Source organism: Thermobia domestica, chromosome 16 (genome assembly GCF_964235325.1).
Source record: "Thermobia domestica chromosome 16, izTheDome1.hap1.1, whole genome shotgun sequence".
Lineage (NCBI taxonomy): Eukaryota > Metazoa > Arthropoda > Insecta > Zygentoma > Lepismatidae > Thermobia > Thermobia domestica.
This window is the reverse complement of record NC_137469.1, coordinates 9757555-9779664: the sequence shown is the minus strand read 5'-3', so window position 1 is coordinate 9779664 and position 22110 is coordinate 9757555. Positions and strand designations below refer to the sequence as shown.

General features: G+C 38.2%; 1 protein-coding gene and 1 non-coding gene across 3 annotated transcripts in view; both read right to left on the bottom strand.

The window, feature by feature from the left end:
- LOC145672906 (cytochrome P450 4C1-like) overlaps positions 1–22110 on the bottom strand; it is a 151792-nt gene that overhangs the window by 65723 nt on the left and 63959 nt on the right. For both annotated transcript variants that reach the window (XM_081742107.1, XM_081742108.1), the window contains exons 2-3: positions 9503–9679; positions 5518–5630 (exon numbers count right to left, since the gene is read on the bottom strand). In XM_081742107.1, the coding sequence (XP_081598233.1) occupies positions 5518–5630; positions 9503–9671 (282 nt within the window). In that variant the 5' untranslated portion in view covers positions 9672–9679. The remainder of the gene's footprint in view (positions 1–5517; positions 5631–9502; positions 9680–22110) is intronic.
- TRNAK-UUU (transfer RNA lysine (anticodon UUU)) lies at positions 12211–12283 on the bottom strand. Its single transcript has one exon. It is a non-coding gene; the product is annotated as a tRNA-Lys (tRNA).

Sequence of the window (22110 nt, the reverse complement as noted above, 5' to 3'; positions counted from 1 at the left end):
AAGTTTGTGGTTTAGCTACACGTATAAAGAAAATTAAGTATTAAACATGTAACAAATGATAAAGTCGCTTTTCGATAAAAGAAATATAATGTTACTATAAGAGCACAAACATTACATGCCTTTATATTTGCAATATATTCACCATTAACAATTTAACACTATTGACACGATGGCGGCGTGGCTATGATAATAAATGACGATGGTGGCTTAAAATGTTAATAAACTCACGTGTTTCTTCGGCTAGCCTGTTGAAGTTGCTCCCTCGTTGTCCCGCATTTGGGGGTATATGAGCTGTCTCTGAAGTTGAAGTCCCAACCTTAAATGTCAACTGCTACTTCCTCGATGAGAATTCCAAGTTGTCGCCGTATTATCAGACGAGTACGCTTACGTAAAAAATTTGATGTAAAGAACAACGAACTATCACTTCCACGTATAGATAGAAAACTTTATCACTTTGAATTTTAACACAGAACGTTTACGTGCACGTCATTGACTATTAGTAAAAGTGAGTATAGGCAGCCTGAATGCTGCTCTCAGAAGCGCGTTGGAACGAACGTCGACGATTGCATCGTCGATTAGGTGCAGAGCAACTGCCCCTTTGTCCAGTCAGCTATTGTGTATAAGTTCTAGGTGCTCGAGCGCCCCGGTGATGACGTATACTACCAAGTTCACACTCCTTGGCTGAAGAAGTGCGGACATTTTAAATAATCAAATCAGCGTGGAGCAATGACAAGAAGTAAAGTATTTTTGCGACTTTCCCGATTTTCCGGAGTTAGAGAACGTTCACAAAGAGAGTCGTTGTTTCTGCGTCGTATGTCCGTATATGGTTACGAAATCTACCGGAAGTCTACTAACACAGATGAAAAGGCATTCCAAAGCGGTGACAAAGAGTTTCTGGAACATTTGGATTTATACGAGGGTTGGTTAATAAAGTTCAAAATAAACCTATCCTTTTTCAATATTTCTTTTAAATCCCAAAAATGAGCTGTAGGGCGGTGACAATCTCTTGACGTCGCGAATTCCGTCGAGGAATTCGAAGTTTAAAACATATAAAACGATAATCATGCCTGTTGTGCTGTATCGTTGCGAGTTATGGTCACTTATTCTGAGGGGAAAACGTAGACTGAAAGCATTCTAGAACAAACTCCTGAGACGAATATTTGGACCCACGAGAAACAGGAACGGGGAATGACGGAAACTTCATAACGAGGAACTAGATAATTTATACGGTTTACCCAACATTGTTAGGGTCGTCAAGTCTAGGAGGCTTAGGTGAGCAGGTCATGTAGCTAGAATGGAAGAAGGTAGGAACGCTTTCAAAGTCTTGACTGGAATTCTAATCGGAAAATGACCATTAGGAAGACCTAGGCACAGATGGGAGGACAATATTAAGATGGATCTCCAGAAATAGGAATACAAAGTAGAAACTGGATCCAGTTGGCTAAGGATAGAAGAGAATTTGTGAATCCAGCATTGAACCTTCAGATTCGATAGGCCATAGAGTTAGTTAGCTAGAGTTTTTAGGACAAGGGCAAAGCTTTATTTTGCAAATTCAAACAACCATTTTAGGGAACCTTATTAAAAATAATAACAATACAATTTGTTTCAATTTGTTCACCGTGTCCCATAATTTGTTCATACCATACAATTAATTGTAAATTTAGATAAGAAAATAGTATTACTAATTGAACGAACCATAGGATACGTCACACAATAGAACATAATTTGTTCCTATTTTGTGGGCTATGTTCTATAACTTTTCAGCGTTGCAGTACAGTGGCGGCGATTGGACGTTAAAAGTGGGGGGGGGGGCAAGATATGATCTGAATATTTGTATATCAATGTTGGTTTTCCTGGTTGTTTCTAACACTTTGTTTGACGAAAGGTTGTATAACTAATAGGATACTATCTTTTTCAGTTAAAATACCGTATATCGTATTTCATATTTAATTAAGTAAATTGACAAGAACAACGTACATTAGGTACTAAACCTTGATTCCTGGCTCATGAGCATCATAAAATTCTGTCTGGAAAATTGTGTGATCAGATTATTTAATAACATATTTGCAAAACAAATAAATAGAAAGGATAATATTAATCATACTAATGAATAATGAGGCTTGTTTTGTAGAAGTTATATTGAAACTGGGGATTAATAAACAACTTACATTTTTAATTCCACACTTGTCATTAAATGTATGCCATTACTTTTAGAAAATGAAAGACAGTAAATACTACAAGCATATGCTACGACGCAATTGTAATATTAATTCCTTTGAATTGCAATTAAAACGCAATTCCTGTAGCTGTCTTAACTCCACGGGAAGACAAATAACCAATACCCACTTACGCAACGACAAATATTATATGGTACCATTTTTTGTATCAACCAGTAATATATGCAAAAACTTTTCATTTCCAAATTAAACTATATACATTAACCATTTTAGATTATGGCTTTTTAAAGGTAAATTATTGAATTTCAATCAGCTACAGCATCATCCCTATTTATCCTAGGATCATGGTTTGTACCTCATTCTCTTCAGAATAGAACAACCTTTCAAACGGTTCCATTTACGTTTTACTATCGTGTCCCTAAGGTGGGAAATTTAGAGGGAAATATGGATATTTCTGATTTTTTTTTTCAAATTTTGATCCCCTCTGGACCCTCTATGTTAACGCACAGATCTCAAAATCAACTGAAAAATACGAAGGAGTGTACTAAATGTGCATAAAAAAAATTTCAAGCTTCTATCTTGGAAACTAAGTGCGGGAAAATGTTTACCAATAAGCTAAGAACATTCCCACAATGCCCCAGATGACCCAGATGTAATATAAAATTTTCCTGAGTTATCCCTATTTATCCTAGATTCATTGTTCGTACATTATTCCCTTCAGGATAGAACATACTTTCAAACGGTACCACCCACATGTCTCCATCTTGTACCTGAGGTGGGAAAATCATGAAAAAATGGATTATTTGTTTAAAAAATATTCTTTTTTTGTACTTTCTTGCCTCTCTATACCCCGTTGTTTTAACGCAAAGATCTGAAACGGATCTGAAAAATACTAAAGGGTGTACTAAATGTGTGTGCAAAATTTCAATCTTCTAGGTGGAAAAGTAAGCCCGCCAAAAATAATATCTCGTATAGAAAAGGATCTCAGGTAAAAATTCCCTGAGACATCTCTATTTACAATAGGATCATGGTTTGTACATCATTCTTTTTAGAACAGAACAGCCTTTCAAACGGTACCACTCACATGTCTCCATCATGTATCTGAGGAGGGGAAATTGCGAAAAAAGGGATCTTTGTTAAAAAGATAAAATTTTTTACCTTTTTGCCCCTCTGGACCCCCCTGTTTTATCGCAGAAATCTAAAAAGAATGTGGAAAATATTAAGAGATGCACTGAATGTGTGTGCAAAATTTCAATCTTCTAGGTGCAAAAGTAAGCCCTGCAAAAATAATTAAAAAGTCATAACAAAAAAATATTTGTTAAGTTATGACGTAATCACACATCTCGACGCAGAAAGTCGTGAAAGCATATGTAACGTGTTCTACAATGCCTCCAGGCTTGAGAAAAAAGAAAGAAGTAGAAAGCTTTTTGGTACTTTTTAAATCGAATAATGAAGATTCCAGCTTATCAGAAAAATAGATGATATAATTTAAAAGAGTTATGTGGTCACTTCAAAAAAGTGGGGGGGGGGCAACTGCCCCCTCTTGCCCCCCCTAATCGCCGCCCATGTTGCAGTATAATTGAACATATCGAACAATCAAGATTTAAACTAGGACAGGAAAAGACTTTTATATTAGAAATTCAAAGACCTACGTAGGTACAGAAAACCTGACTAAATAATAAAACATAATTTGTTCTAATGTATACACTGTCCCATATTTTTTTTCAGGGTTGTTACTGGAAAGAATGTCCCACACAAAGTTGGGAAGTAAATTTGTTTAAATGCAATTCCATTCCCATCCTGAGATTGCCGGGTCGCAGAAGATAACGCCTTCTCTGCGGATAAGTCAAAGTCACACATATATACTTATAACAGAAAAACAATCTAAACCATCTCCAATAATTAGTTATAATTTGTCCAAATTTGTTTACTATGTCAAGTAAGTTGGTCAGCCTTATATTGGGGCACAGCACACAATTAATCAAAAAAAAAAAAAAAAAAATTGAAACAAGGACAGAGTTTTGCAAATTCAAAGACCATAGTAGGCTTCACGAACACCAACTTGTATTTGGCGCTGTCAATGTAAACAGGAGTGAATAAATTATGGTCATAGTGAACAACTTGGAACAATTTATGACTTAATTATAATCATTGGTCGTAGTTTCGATTCCTTTATCCCCTAATCTTACTTATATTTACAAAGCTTAAGTGTGATATTGTTTAAGAGAACTTCAATTCAACGAAGTTTTATGTCCCTCTTTGAACAACAACATTATTTGTGTCAAACAAAATTCCACTGTCACAGAGATATATTTACGGATGGGCCAACATGAGCCATGGTCCGGGACAGCAAAATTCAGAGGCGGAATTTTTATGTTGGCTCATCCGTAAATACATCTCTGTGACAGTGGAATTTTTTTTTGACACAAATAATTTTGTTGTTAAAAGAGAGACATAAAACTTCGTGTATATCATAGTTCAGTTCTAGAAGTTTCAGAAACTTACCATGCACGCGTATAGATGTGACTTGGTGTCATCGGCTGATCTCTCATCTCTTTCCCACTAAATGCACAATCATTATCATCATAAGTATTCTGCCATTATTGGCAGGTCACTTGCTGCAACTGAGAAGCTTCCATGCTCCACGGTCTTCCGCTAACCTCTTCGTCTTGACGTACGATTTTTCTGTTTCGATATCGTCCATCAATTGTAGTCTCCTTCGCCCTCTCCCTCTCTTTCTTGCCACCATACCCTCTAGCACATCCCTGATGATAGAGTTCTCTCTTAACCAATGCCCCAACCAGTTTCGCTTTATCTTCTTAATATCTAAAAAATTGCTCTTTTCTCCCTCACTATTTCTACCATTCTCTCATTCATTTTTCGCTCGACCCAGCTAATTCTCTTCATTCTTCTCCACATTCACATTTGGAAAACATTATCGACGCACACGCACAAAAAAGAATTTAATTCTTACATCCTGTGTCAGAGCAAAGCGTGCTGAAGTTTCCTATTGGACAATCCTGATTGTAAGATAAGTCAACCTGAAATTACTTCTGTGAGCTTTGAACACGATACCACCTAACCATTGATATTGAAGGGTAGCGTATTTTAATAACTGAGAACGAAAAAAAAAGTAAATAGATCCTGCACTGTCAATTTTACTTCGAAAATAAATTAAGTAGTTATTTATTCGGAATGGAATTAATAAATTTAAAGGTGCTGGTTATGGGGCTAAAATTTAAACTAATATTACATTTTGTACACAACAAACAATCCATAGAGATATGCGTTTCAAACGATTGATTTCTGTTTGAAAACTAACTAAAAATGAAATAGTTACCTCAACGGCATCTGGTGACACCACGAGTACTATCGGTTGCACCAAATACCACAGTCGAAAGATGAAAGGGAATTGCTGACAATACTGTAAAACAATGTCCAGGATACTCGTCCCTGAAAAAATAACAATAATAATGTTTCTATATCCTGTAAGTTTGTTTTAATCTTCCTGTAAAATAATAATAATAGTAAAGATATTTATTTCAATTGAATATTTGTTATCGTTGGTGTTTAAAGACTTTTGTAATATCCTACCAAAACCAGAGGTGCTTGAAATTTACTACTATTTCTGATTTCAATACTGATTTCCGTAGAGTGAAAACAGTAAGACAATATCGAGATGTATTTTTTTGCAATCGATTCAGCTTCCCAAGAGTACGTTTTATTTCCTCCCTTAACCATTTATTCAAACCGGAAGTGGTTCAAATTAACGATTTCCGGTTACAACCTGTATCGCTATAGAGCTAGTGATGGGCAGTGGGAATATCCCCGGTGGGAAGGAAAATAAAAAATGGGAATATTCCCGGCGGAAAAGAAAATAAAAAATGGGAATATTCCCGGGTTTTGTCCCTGGCATATACATTCCCGGGAAGGAATTTATTTCCATTTCTTTACTTTATCTTCCAATTTATAAGAACCATATGTCTAATTACTTTATTTTCATTTATTATGATTTACTTTTAGGTGTTAAATAATTTGGATGTTAAAAAAATAAAATTCGTTGACTGTACTTTATATAACTAATAATATGATATTTTAAGTTCCATTTCCATTTGCACTAGAAAGTAGCAAAGCACTAATTTACAAATGATGGGAAGGAGCCAGTTTGTAAAGTAATGTAGAAATTATATAGAAATAGAGATGAAGTACTATCAATGCACTCGGAACCACCGTTACTAATAGACGTCGGTCTGTCTCCTGTCTCTGACTCGAATTTCTGAAAAGGTCCTCGGACTTCTCTTACATGTGAATAAACGCATGAAATTTTGAGAAACAGGTAGAAAGAAAGGTCGTGTGTGGCAATGTTAAGTGCTAAATTATAAAACTAGATCAGCATCTTGCAAATATTGTGAACATAAATATGTATGCACAAATATGTCTTCTAAGACATGGTGAGATATGTGTCTTCTGACAGTTACCCAACCTAATTTGTTTATAACGTTTAAAAATTTAATATGTTTATAATATCAATAGTAGAGTCAAGTTTAGAAAAACCACTTACATTCAATTTAAACTGTTTAGTGATGTAAAAGTACGTGGACTTACTATACCATTTCTTCACATATTTACTTGCATACAACATATTGTAAGTAAATATGCAATTATGCGTACTCTCTAAATATAATAAAATATTAGTAAAACAACATAATACCGTTCAGAATATACATTTTGAAGAATCCTCTAGACATAACAGTAACAATATACGGTGATAAGAAACGAATTTACCTTTGAAATCGTAATGTAGTAATAGAATTCACTTTTCTTTGTTTGTACATAAATTCCCGGAATATTCCCATTTTGGGGAATCTTCCCGGGAATTTCCCAGGGAATATTCTCGAAAAATATCTTCCCAGGAATTTACCCATCACAATATAGAACCCAAACAGTAAGAGAAAGCAAGTAATGGCTTTTTGATATGGGTTCAGTGTCTGATGAACAGGTTCTATCTTTGACCTTATTAATCTATTGCAACCAGGAGATATAGATGTATTCCTTCAAGTTTGAATGTTGAATCCTCACAGTTTGTAAATCTACTGTAATTTCATATTTTGAAACAAAAGCTCATATTGTGTGTGTGTAATTTGTGTGTTATATATTTTGTGATGCAAAGCAGTGACATATCTAAAAGGTAAAAACTGTATCACAACCCAGAATATGATAGGTATGAAAATGAAATGAAATCTTTGGGTTTTACGTCCCACGGTTATGCCGGTTAGGCTAAAGGAGGCGGTGATGATGAGTAATGAATGAAATGGTGGAATGAAGAAAGTGGGAGGAAACGGGAGAACCCAGAGAAAACCCACGCACACGGTGTTTGTCCACCACAAAGTTCACTTGGCGGGGGCTGGGATCGAACCCAGGACCCCAAGCACCAAGGTGAACGCTCTACCACTGAGCCACCGCGGCCCCAATATGATAGGTATATCATGAGCAAAATTTTCAAAGGAAAAGCAAGAAATTGTAAAAATCAGTTTCTCCTCGTGCAAAATAACAGAAAGCACACAATTCTTTTATTTTTTTCTTCGTTTTCTTAAATTTTAGTTGCAGCACAGTGACACAACCCACGCGTGACCCAGGAGGCCGCGGTGGCTCAGAGGTAGAGCGTTCACCTCTGGTGCTTGGGGTACTGGGTTCGATCCCAGCTTCCGCCAAGTTAACCTTTGTGGTGGGCAAACACCGTGTGCGTTGGTTTTCTCGGGGTTCTCCCGTTTCCTCCCACTTTCTTTATTCCACCATTTCATTCATTTATCATTATCACCGTCTCCTTTAGCCTAACCGGCATAACCGTGAGACGTAAAACTCAAAGATTGTTTTTTTTTTTTCAATCGTGATCCACTCAAGGACTAATTCGTAGATTGCCTATGTTTACAAATTGATTTACAATTTTTCATGGGTCTTGTAGAAGTTTCCAACTAAACTCTCTGCCAGTAGATATTATGGCTAGATTGGACATTGACATTATGGCTAGATTGGACATTGACATTATGGCTAGATTGGACATTATGGCTAGATTGGACATTATGGCTAGATTGGACATTGACATTATGGCTAGATTGGATCAAGCTTCGTGTTGCACATTCAAGCGAGACCAAGCGTAATGTAAAGAAGGCCTTTCCCACGGTGAGTTACAGTTTTCTGTGACATTGACTCTTCCAGGAAAGAAGAGCACTGTTTGTGCAAGAGGAAAAAAGAAATGGAAAAGTTGATTGAAGCTGTGAGGGTGTATGCACTGTTTTGTGATACTACCCATGAAGATAATATAAGAACTAAGTTAAAAGATTAATTATGGACTAAAATAGATGGCGAGTTGGATTATGCTAATGGTAAGGATAATTCACTATTCTCAGTGGACTAATGGGAAACTCAATGCTACGAATAAAATTTGTTGGATTTGTTTTAAACGATGTGCTTATATTTTTCTTGCTGTTGGTCAGAGATGTCGTTCATAGAGGGAAGGAGAGGGCAGCTCCATTCTTTTGCCAAATAATACGAGGACCACATAAAAATTAGAAAGAAATATAATAATTTACTTGATTTAGACTTACTTGTCTATTGAGGTAATTAAGTCATTATAAATCCGTAACAATAAAGAAGTTTGATGGACGATCTCGACAGTGAAGTATTGTGTGTGTGTAATATGAAATTCTGTAAAAAAATAAATTGGTAAACAACAAGAATATTGCTGTTTCATCATTCCTTGTGAAAATCATACCCTATTTTAATATATACAAAAAGGAAATTAAGTAGTTGAACCCCTTTGACAAAATTCTACGTACGCCACTGAATACTGAAAGGGCAATACATAACCTCGAGCGGGGTTTGAACCTACAAAAGACAGCGGGGTTGTTATAATCGTTACCCCATGGATGAATGAAGTAATTTCGTCACTTTTGCTGTCAACGAGGTTCCATAATGTTAATTTTTCGATTACAAACAATACGTCCAAAAATGCTAACTTTTTTTTTATGGTAGTTTTGAATCAACTCGTACAAGGTACACGCACATTCCATCATTGTGTTAACAGCGACGTAAATACGCTAGTTGTTGCCCGGGGCAAGAATTCGCCTTGGCGCCTCCCTGACCAACCAAACCAATACTCTCCGCCAAATATTTGCTCAATTTTGCGCCCTTCGAATCCGGCGCCCAGGGCACAAGCCCCGTTTGCCTCCACCACCTAGTTACCTCACTGTATGTTAGTTACGTAAACAAAGAAATAGTATGTAAGCTTCATAGTCAACAGTAAAAATATATAGATAAGACCTTACCTTTTATAACGTTCATAATATCCAGGATATGTCCCAAGATTGGTGTGGGAGGTGGTCCAGGGAGTTGGAAAGTGTAGAAAACCAGTTTTAACCCCATCTTTATTGCCTTGAAGGCCAGAGGAAGGAGAGGTAATAACAGAACAGCCGTAGCGATGGTCCACACACCCATTGTTGCATCTACAAATAAACAGTGAAGCCATAATGCTCGCCAAAGTCGCTGACCTTCGATGACTTCTAGATACACTTAAGAAATGCTGGCCTTTGCATCATAATCTTAGCTACTAAACAAACTTAAAAGAATGAATTTCTTTTAAGAAGCACATAAACACGAAACACAATCCAAGGCTGAAGAAGGCGTCACAGCTAATCTGGAAAATATCTTTGCATTTTCTTTTACGTTTGAATCTTTTGTTCTTGCTTCCACCTTTTGTTTTAGTTTCCTTTTGTTGGTGGGAAAGAGTCATCCTAAAAGCCGGTGACGTGCTGATGGTAATTAAGAAACGTAAATTTTCTTCTTAATTACAGTTGCTTCAAACACATATTGTGAAACCAGACTGTGAAATCATCGCACTCGATCCCCGCTAGTCTTAATGGTTAGTACGTATCTTTGATGCACAGCGTTCCTGGTTAGATTCCCGTCACGAGATCACTGAAATTTAAAGGCGTCACCTTGAACTGTAGATCCACGTGATATATAGCCTCGGTGTTGAACAGTGATGCTAAACTTAGACAAGTAAACAAACAACATAATTGAAGTGGAAGGAGGGAGATTGGAGTGTAAAAACACACACTGATATGCTTTGAGATTGATAGCTGCCTGGCACCGAGGCAATATGAGACATGGATCTATAGTTTAACTTGAGAACCGAAAAATATGAGCTCCCACTGGGATATAAACTCGGGTTTCCCGCGTCAGTGGCGCACACGATAAACATATAGCCAATAGGAAACACTCTGACAATGAGAGTTCACATATTTGAATATTCGTAATGATTCAACTATGTTCGGTAAGAGACGCCTGTTATGTATGTTACAGACAGTAAATGTCAATAGATGTTAATTACATGTGTGTTTCTGAAATTAATTTGTAAACTTCTAACAATAATGTTACTTTATTCATTATCCCTCAAAAATATTGAGTGAAAGATTGCAGTAAAGTTATCCTGTAGGTTTTTTAAAGCCACATTATTTTACCATTTTACATAATCAGGTGCTCAATTTTCACTTCAAATTTGCATATTTTGTAAAATCTTTGATGAACTAGACTAAAACCTACATAGTTGGAATCCCCCAAAACTTACCTAGGTATATTGATTTCCCTTGTTACGGAAATGCTTTCTATACTTATTTCTTTCCTCGTAAGGAAAACATTAAAAAAAAAAAAAAAAAAACGCTGAAACATATCTCCAATTATTTTAAATGAAAAGTCTAAATATTAATTTTCATACCTGTAACGTTATGGGATTTCAAGACATGGCCATCTTTTTTATAACCATTGCAAACCTCACATTTTTTCCTTGCCATCTTCCGCTAACCTCTTCGTCTTCAAGTACGATTTTTCTGCTTTGATATAGTCCATTAATTGTAATCTTCTTCGCCCTCTCCCTCTCTTTCCTGTCATCATACCCTCTAGCACATCCTTCATGATACAGTGTCTTTTGTCCTTTTCTCCCCCAATATTTCTAACACCCTTTCATTCATTTTCCGTACACCCAGCTACATAATTCTCTCAATTTTTCTCCACAAACACATCTCTAAACATTCCAGTCGTTTTCCATCACTTTTGCGTAATTAGGGATGCGCACGAGACAAGATTTGAGACTGTCTCGTCTCGAAAATGTGCTGTAAAAGTGATGTCTCGACTCGAAAAACGTATATTTTTCTATTGGAAGAGCTGTGTCTCGACTCGAATTTTCTCAGGAAAATTCTGTCTCGACTCGACTCGTGCGCATCCCTATGCGCAATATCTATGTGTCTGTTTCATACAGTATAATACTCCACATGAAGCATTTTATAAGTCTTTTTTCTCAACCCTTTATTCAAGGTCTCACAAAATAGCCTTTTCTTCCTCCTAAAGGCTTCTTTCGCCATTCTTGTCCTTATTTTTATTTCACGTTCGAGCATCATATAGATTAGGTCAAGAATCTCTGCCGCAATTCTAATTCTTTGTTGGCGTCAATCACAGCAGAGATTCGTGAGCTAAGCTTTATCATCACTAATAATACTATTGTGCTACCAAAATGTCTTGAGCCGTGGCAAAAATGCGAACTAAAGCTCACACCCTCACACACCGACGCGTTGAGCCAATAAGGGTTCAGCTGTTGCTAAGCGAGAGGAATTCCTTCAGCCGATACCAGCGCTTGCAACGGAAGACTAGGGATAAAGTCAATGTGGTATATCTTTACCCTAGGTATCGAAAACTAGACCTGTTCTATTTTCTCCCCTCCTACTTTTATATTTGACACCGACTGCTTCGTTCCAATCACCATGGCAGTTAGTGTTTGTAACATTTATTTTCATACCATATTCTTCACAGCCTTTTCATAAGTTTTCTAACATCTTATTAATTTTTCTCTTCAGATTCTGCAACAAGCGCCATATTATCTGCAAACCGTATACATCTAATCAACCTACCTCCTACCGAAATGCCGTCTTCATTTTATAGAATCTTGTTCACTGTCTCTTCTAGGTATATAAAAGTAAGCACCCGCCCGAACAGGGACTCGAACCCTGGACCGTTAGGTTAAAAGCCTAACGCTCTACCGACTGAGCTATCCGGGCTGCTGAACACCACCTGTTGTACGTTCAATTTTTAACTACTGTATTTAAAAAAAAAAAAAGATTTTTGTACAAGGTACGATTGTTATTAAAATCCCAGTGATATCATTTTACTATCAGAAATTATTTCGTCAAGTAGATAAAAGTCACTTACACAGTACTGAAAAATACTGATCAGAGCTAAATCCTAAATTTCTTAATTGGGGTGGATGGAAAACAGTGTTATAAATAAACACTGCCGCCTTATGCAGAGTTGTTTCGACGTATGACTAGCGTCATACTAAAGGCCTGACTACTGCAGGAAACATATGTTAGTCGAACTCTTTAGTGTGGCACTAGTCACGCGTCAAAATGACTCTGCATAAGGCCCTGGCTGTTGTGGAAAGATAAAACACTGAAAATGGGAGGCAAAATGAAAAAAAATAATAATAATAATAATGTGAACAATGCCAGTTTGTATTGTTACAATTAATATATTTATTGTATTTTTATGTTATTAATTTATCTTAAGATCACGTTAAATGCGTGAAGCATTCTAAATGGTTTTAATTAATAAGCATGACTAAGAGTATCAGTTAATCAGTATTCATTAAAACGAAGAAACAGAAAGAATATTACAAATTATAGAAGTATTAATGTCATAAACATGAAACTGGATAGAAATTATTCTAATGAATATCGCAATCAAATACTACGTTTAAAAAATCACTTCACGTTATGTAATCCCTACCTTGACACTTGACAAAACCAGTCATGCTGTGCAACACCTGGAGCTTTGTACCGTACCAGTCTTCGAAGAAAAAAAATGCGAAGCATAACGCAAAGCAAAACTGGCAAAAAATGAACTACAGTTGAAATGAAATGAAATCTTTAAGTTTTACGTCCCACGTTTATGCCGGTTAGGCTAAAGGAGACGGTGATTATGAGAAATGAATGAAATGTAGAGTGAAGGAAATGGGAGAACCCCGAGAAAACCCACGCACACGGTGTTTGTCCACCACAAATTTCACTTGGCGGGGGCTGGGATCGAACCGGGGACCCCAAGCACCAGAGGTGAACGCTCTACGACTGAGCCACCGCAGCCTCATCTGAACTGTCGCAAACTAAAACGCAGATTTTGCTTTGCGTTGACGCAAACTGTTACGGAATGGGGCCCCCTGGTTTCCATAAACAAGTTAAGATATGTTCGGAGCAAGGTCACTATCGTTCAACATCTATCGATGTGACAGGAGGATCATGTCTGAAGCACGTTCAACTTTGGAATCCGTGCTTCCCATGTGTTTTCGTTGGTCGACCGATTTCTCGCAAGTGATATGAAGTTCATGATAACGACGAGCAATGTGACTTGGGTAGGGTGTACTGTTTTTAAGAGTATTATACTTTTTTTTTTTTAAGATTCAAATACTCTATACTCTTTTTTCTTCTTCTAAACTTTTGCTTTATTACTCCTTTTTCTTTGTTACGAGGATGATTCAGAAAGTAATGCCTCCAAGGTGATACCCTTATTTGTGTTCGATAGATAGCATCGATACAGGTATCAGTGGAAAGCTTGCAATATCAGCTACAAATGGTTTCATCAGTTTTCAACATAGTTCCCATTGAGGGCAAACACACTTGCGCCAACGCGAAACAAGGTTTTTCATGCCGTCGGCAAAGAATTGTTGTGGCTGCTGGCAACACCACTGCCGAACAAGTGCTTCCCCCTCCGCGTCACAACCGTAGCATTGGCTCTTAAGAGTCTTCATCCCGGCGAAATTAAAATACCACTAATTTTACAGTAATTATGTGATATCTTCAAATAGATAATAGATAATTGAAATATGGAACAAGAGCGCCCTAGACAATATTATTTTGCATCAGGTACCGTTATCACAAGTCACCTAGTCGCTTTCCGTTTTCAGCATTTAGAAACGCTAAAATAAATGCCGATTTTCAAAATGGCTCGAAATCGAAAGCAGATAAGTGAGTCGTGATAACGGTATCTCATGTAAAATAATATTGTCTAGGGCGCTCTTGTTCCACATTTCGATTATCTTTTATCTATTTGAAGATATCACATAATTACTGTAAAATTAGCGGTGTTTTAATTTCGCCGGGATGAAGACTCTTAAGGTAATCCTGGGAAAGAACCAAAAGTGACAGAGCGCAAGGTCCGGACTATAGGGAGGATGAGGCACCATGTCGACAATACTTTGCCAACAGATGGGACAACTTCGAACTTTTTGGTGCAGGAGAGGACGTGTAGCGGTATTCCATCGACTGACATTTCGTTTACGGGTCGTAATGGTGAATCCACGACTCGTCGCCGGCGATGAATGTTCCTGGGCGCACAACCTTCCGCAGTCAGAAATTCAATGCCAGCCCCTGTTTCAACCGGACGTCACCACTGGATGCCATGGACTGCTCTATTACTCTGGAATGACAAAAGATAGGAAGGTGAAACAAGTGACATTCTATAGCTCAAACATCAGTGCATTAATGATAAACAGTTCAGAACGTTTGCAGTACTATTGGCCAAGTAGTGGGCTTGGAGGCATTAGTTTCTGAATTACCCTGATATAAAAGCATTCAAAACTCTGATATTATTATTAAAAATGACATTTAGGGATAAATGGTACCCTTAACAGAAATGGTGACGTAACATTTCATATTTGGCTACCGTACTCATTCAAATCAGCAAGTACCTTAATCATTTCGGACGTTTTCCTCAATGATTTAACAAGTTCTCTAGTTATAAAGATAAACGTCTTTCTATTTTGCTATTGGATTCAGTGTTACCGACATGACGAGGCGACAAATAAAGGTTGTCTCGACTCGTAACTTGTGTAGAAGTCTCGTCTTGTTTCTATTTTGTTCTTGGCTCGTTCTGTAAATTTATGTACAAAATGTATGCGCCTTGATTTCTCTTAATTTTATCTCAAAGTTGCCAGAACTATTCTGTGTCACGAGAGCTCCACGAACGGTATGATATAACAAAATGTTCAATCATATTTACTAATGGAGTATATTGTATAATGAGTTGCATGTCTTTAAGCGTTGAGTAGCTATAAACGAGACAAAAGAATGTCGTATTATCTCGTCTCTTCTCGGATTTGAAAATGTGTTTCTCGTCTCGACTTCGAGACCAGAAATTTCTAGTCTAATCAATATACTTGTTTTTATCAAATATTTCTGGTTACTCTAAGCTTGTGTTAAAGGTAGAAACGTGAACAAACAAACAAACAAACAAACAAAAAACTACAAAATGACAAATATGGCAAATAATCTCAATAAATGATATTTATTCCTTTAAAAAAATGATCAAAAATGGTATTTTTCCACAATTTCCCGTCTGTAGTTACAAATGGTAGGTGTATTATACTTTTGTGCTTCGTGAACTACATTTTACACAACAGATTTTCATAATATAATGTTTTTGGAGGTTGGAATTTTCTAGTTGGTACGTATGGCAACACTGAGAGAAAATAAAAGCAGTGCGAGAGAACCAGAATACTATCTGCCATATTGGTCAGTTTCTGAGGCGGTGAGCAGTCTTAACAACTGCACGGATCTCAGCTCAAAACTGAAATATGGTATCTATACAGGGTGGTCGTGCATGAATGTCGGAAAATTCGTGAGATGAATCTACAGGTAAAAACAAGCAAAAAATGTCGTATGAACATTGGGTGAATGCGGCTTCGTTTGGACGCTAGAGGCGTCTGAAATGTCACCTTCCGAGGCGGCAATTTGCAATATCTCAAGAACGGAGAGAAATACGAATGTCGGGTCAAAACATATCAAAGGAAACCCCATCCGAAGAATCCAATTATGCATAAGTGGTGGCGAAACAGTGGCGGCGCTAGAGGGGGGCACAAAGAAAGTGAATGAAACATGGAGAAAAGTGAACAATTTACACTGAAAAATTGTAGGAGGGAATGTTACTTGGAATATGCAACAACAAATGTTAATGAACAAAGGCAACAACGGCTAGTCTGTAGGGATTTAATGGGAGGCGGATTGTAGGAATACAGTATCTTTGTAATGGTGAGAAATAGGAATGTCGGGTCAAAAGATATCAAAGGGAATCCCATCCGAAGAATCCAATTATGTATAAGTGATGGCGAAACAGTGGCGGCGCCAGGGGAAGCACAAAGAAAGTCAATGAAACATGGAGAAAAGTTGAAATTGGTGAAAACACAACTATTTGAAAGCAATCAGGAAACAAGGAATACAACTCTAGGTGTACTGTATGATACATGTCCGATGACAGAGGGCGCATAGCTACAGTAGGTGGAACAAGGGGGCGTGCATAGCGTCGCGTAGTTGAGCTAGTTATAGGAGTAGTGAAAGCGTGGGTAACGAGAGCGTTCGCATCGAAGGTGCAGAGGACAGCGCACAGTTCATTCGTACTGAACGGGGCAATGACAGTAACAGCACAAGCGTTTTAGTGCTACACTCTACAGGCAGGGCAGTAATCCATGTGTATGTGAATGTGGTTTACTTTGTGTCGTGTGAAACAGTGTTGATGTTGACAAGCGCTATGTGTAATGCACCACAATGAATAGGGTAGTATACACTAACGCCGAAATGGGAGATATGTATTTGATGTACGGCTTAGCGGAAGGTAATGCAGAAGAAGCACGTAGGTTATATGCGAAACGCTATCCAGATCGACAAATTCCAGCACCGGGGATGTTTATTCGTATTCATCAGCGATTGCGGGACACTGGGTCATTCCTTCCCAACACAGACATTCCGAGACGACGACGCGTTCGAACACCCCCCCCCCTGGAAGAGAGGGTACTCCGACATGTGACCCGGAACCCGAGTATTAGTACCCGACGAATAGCAAGGCAGGAACACGTTTCGCATCAAGTCGTGCTAAGCATCTTGCATAGTAATAATCTCAGACCATACCACGTACAACGAACGCATGCGTTATACGATGGTGACTATGAAACCCGACGACGTTTCTGCCGTTGGTTATACCGCCGCTGCCGTGTATCACCAGCCTTTCTAACACAGGTATTGTACTCGGATGAGGCATTATTCACACGGGATGGCATCACAAATTTCCACAATGACCATCGATGGGCACTCAACAACCCGCATGCAATTGTAGAGACGAAGCATCAAAAGCGTTTTCAATTGCATGTGTGGGCTGGTATTATTGGCGACAACGTTGTGGGACCACATTTCTTACCACAGCGATTGAACGCAATATCGTATCTCCAGTTTCTGACTCAGAACCTACCTATTCTGCTTGAAGATGCGCCACTGAGGACACGACAGTGTATGTGGTTTATGCATGATGGCGCCCCTGCCCACTCATGTCACACCATTCGTGCATATCTGAACAAAACATTTCCACGCAGGTGGATAGGTCGTGGTGGAAGACAAGCATGGCCCCCACGTTCACCCGACCTGAATCCCCTAGATTTTTTCCTGTGGGGTTACGTGAAGAGTCTCGTGTATACACGGCCCCTGCATGATGTTGAAGATCTTCGCCAGCGTGTATGTGCTGCATTTGCCACATTACGGCAAACGCCAGCGATATTGGCACCAGTCAGACAATCCTTACGCCATCGTGTAACTGTCTGTCTCGAAGAACAAGGAGGACATATTGAACAGCTGCTGTAGAATGGCATTATGTTGACCATGGTAAGTACAATACCTCTTGTTTTTACAGTACACTGGGTCTCATCTTCCATACGTGGTTTTTGCGATCTGCACGTTTCATCACTAAGAGTGTTTAACAGTTTCTTTGCAGCTCCCATGCGCCGCCACTGTTCCGCAGTACGTGTGCATAATTGGATTCTTCGGATGGGGTTTCCTTTGATATCTTTTCACCCGACATTTCTATTTCTCTCCGTTAAAATGATACTGTATTTCAACATTCCACCTCTCATAGTGTCCTTACAGCGTAGCCATTGTTGCCTTTGTTCATTAACATTTGTTGCTGCATGTTCCATATAACATCCGCTCCTACAGTTTGTCAGTGTAAATTGTTCACCTTTCTCCGCATTTCATTCACTTTCTTTATGCTTCCCCTGGCGCCGCCACGGTTTCTCCATCACTTATACATAATTGGATTCTTCGGATGGCATTTCGATATCTTTTGACCCGGCATTCCTATTTCTCACCATTACAAAGATACTGTATTCCTACAATCCGCCTCCCATTAAATCCCTACAGACTAGCCGCTGTTGCCTTTGTTCATTAACATTTGTTGTTGCATATTCCAAGTAACATCCCATTCTACAATTTTTCAGTGTACATTGTTCACTTTTGTCCATGTTTCATTCACTTTCTTTGTGCCCCCCTCTAGCGCCGCCACTGTTTCGCCACCACTTATGCATAATTGGATTCTTCGGATGGGGTTTCCTTTGATATGTTTTGACCCGACATTCGTATTTCTCTCCGTTCTTGAGATATTGCAAATTGCCGCCTCGGAAGGTGACATTTCAGACGCCTCTAGCGTCCAAACGAAGCCGCATTCACCCAATGTTCATATGACATTTTTTGCTTGTTTTTACCTGTAGATTCATCTCACGAATTTTCCGACATTCATGCACGACCACCCTGTATATATAAAAGAGAACGTACAAATCCTTTGTTCCCTCATCACGCTAATACGGCTGAACCAATTTCTTTCATTTTTGGGGGGTTATTAGGATTTGGACCCTAGATGGTTTTTATCATATCACTTTAATTTTTAATTACCAGTGTCTTGAGATAATTGACCATTCAAGTGTCCATAACGTACAAATCCTTTGTTAGTTCATCATAGGTAAAAATAAACGTATTTATATGCAACCCGCATGACCGTGTCACTCGGCGGGTTAACATAAATGACAGGCGATATAATGTTAACATTTACTGCAATCTTCTATGGTTTTTATCATATCACTTGAAAGCGAAAAAGTAAAAATTATCTAAGTAACAAAGTTTATTGCGTTCTGGGGTGACCGCAGCGAAGCGGGGTGAACGCTGCTAGTTATTGATATTTTGATCATGCTTCTGTCTCAACCATAATGAATACTTCGGACTATGGTACAAAGCAGCCCCAGTTCAGAATCAGATCTTTCTACTTCAGAGAGAGAGAGAGAGAGAGAGAGAGAGTTTGCGGACACCCAAGCCAAATGGCCTGCATACAGGCCAGTCCGGGAGGGGTTCAAGCCTTCGGCGGGGAAATATCCAATATTATAAGCCACTACGTCTATGTGTATTATTTATTCTGCACCCGAAAACACCATAAGTAATTGTAAAATAATTCTTCCTATATTTTCAGAAAAAAATGATAGAACTAGATTGTTTTTATAAGAGAAATACTACAGATGAAGTCAAAGATCAAATGTTCAATTTTACATCAATCATTTCCCTGATAAACAAATATAGTTTATTGAGAAAGTGTACAAATGTATGTTGAGTTAGGAACTTTTTTTTTTTTTTGTCGTGTGTACCCTCCCGTGAGTACGCCTCTGATGCAGGCCCTAACGTTACGCCACTGCCTTTAAATGTGTGTGAACCACTATGTAGCCTTTTTAGCTTCTTTCTACAGCCTTAGATAGGCAAGCAAGATTATTGTATTTCAACACTCCCCCTTCTATAAGGCATTTCACTGAAATAAATACAACAATTGCGTACTTCTTGAACAAAGAGAAAAATGAAATGAAATGAAATCTTTAAGTTTTACGCCCCACGGTTATGCCGGCTAGGCTAAAGGAGACGGTGATGATGAGAGACGAATGAAATGAAGAAAGTGGGAGAACCCCGGGAAAACCCACGAGCATGGTGTTTGTCCACCACAAGGTCCACACGGCGCTAGCTGGGATCGAACCAGGGACCCCAAGCACCGGAGGTGAACACTCTACCACTGAGCCACCGCGCCCCCCTTGAACAAAGAGAATTTATGTTCCAATATCCGAAAAGTTGAGATTAATGATTCATATTATTATTATTATTATTATTATTATTATTATTATTATTATTATTATTATTATTATTATTATTATTATTATTATTATTATTTTTATTATAGCTGTATCTCGGTTTAAACCGGTTTCAGCTTAGCAATCTGACGGTTGTCTTAGTAATCTGTCAAGCAGGGTTGCCAACCGTCTCGATTCTGTCGGGACTATACCGATTTTTGACTTCGTCGGAACGCATATTGTCCCGATTTATCGATTTTCAAAGTTAACTAATATGTCACTGCGCTTTTTTTTTTCACAATGAAATAGCTTATTCTTTAACACTCACAGTTTTATGTATAGAATCAGTTGAACAAGTTCATGTTTTAATTTGTCTCATGAAAAAAATTGTTAACAGCTTGTCTGTAATTTATAGTTATTCCCTAACTGTTTTGAGATGATAATCCAGCCGATTATCATGATAGTGTGTTCCATGCAGGAAAATAAAAAAAAAAAAATAAGGTGCTGCATTCATTCAGGTTCGTGTTATTCAGTTGATTATTTACATTGATTTCAACTCGCCGTAAGTACAGTCGTCTCCGCGTGGGAGAAAGGAGCTCCAATGCCGATTGCCCTGGCAACTCTGCTCGCAAGTGAAGATTATTTGAAGAGTTCTTCTTCTCCAAAGAATGTCTTGGCCATATTACGGGTTCTAGTAGTAGCTAGCGATTTTTGTAGATTTATTAGATGTTTGACGACATTTTAATACAGGGGCGTCATTTAGGGGGTGTAGGGAGGGGCAATTGCCCCCCCCCCTGAGTTTGAGATTTATATAGACTTTATCAAAAGAATAATGGTAAATCAGTGAAAAACGAGAAATTTTACTTAAATCAAGGGGTCTTGCCCCCCCCCAAGTAAAATCTGAAATGACGCTCCTGTTTTAATAACTTTTGATTTCGTCTGCCAGGTCTTTATATACTACTTGCTTATTTTCGTACTGAATGTTAGACGTATGTTATGAGTTAAATTCATACTTCTACATCTATAAGGGTTACTTCTTGGTTCATTTTATTGATAATGGTGGTCAGGTCTTTTTACAGGTACGGTTATATTTGTTCTGATTTCTCGACCCAATACAGTTTGTATTTATCATTTTGAAGTACTGGACTTCTCTGGTATTTGTAGTATGGATTACTAACCCTATCGTTGATTAGTTCCATGTTGCAAAAATAACAAACCTGGCGAAAACCTGGCGAATGCTTTTTGCAACATTGTTGTGTCTTTTCAAATAGTCTGTGGAAGCCAAATGTACGGAATGAGCTTGTGATGCGTTCCATTTTTTCTGGGGGCCGCGGTGGCTCAGTGGTAGAGCGTTCACCTCTGGTGCTTGAGGTCCTGGGTTCGATCCCAGTCCCCACCAAGTGAACTTTGTGGTGGACATACACCGTGTGTGTGGGTTTTCTCGGGGTTCTCCCGTTTCCTCCCACTCTCTTCATTCCACCATTTCATTCATTACTCATCATCATCGTCTCCTTTAGTCTAACTGCCATAACCGTGGGACGTAAGACTCAAAGATTTCATTTTTCAATTGTTTCTGATGTGTCTCCATTTTCTGCATTGGTATTTCGGGTTGTTCTCAGTCGGTCCTCTAAATGATTCTTGAATTATTATTATTATTATTATTATTATTATTATTATTATTATTATTATTATTATTATTATTATTATTATGAACTTTCAATTTGGGTGCTTGAAACCCATCAATGAAGAAATTGTATGCAAACCACCTCGCCCCCACCACACTGATTTCAGTATTGCCCAGATAGGAAACTACGAAAGTACGAAATTCTTTCCCAGGGACACATCCCGAATCGCACTCAATGTGGGACACCAGTATTTTCGCAGTTCTGCTTTCGTCCCCAGTATATTGAAATTCTCCCC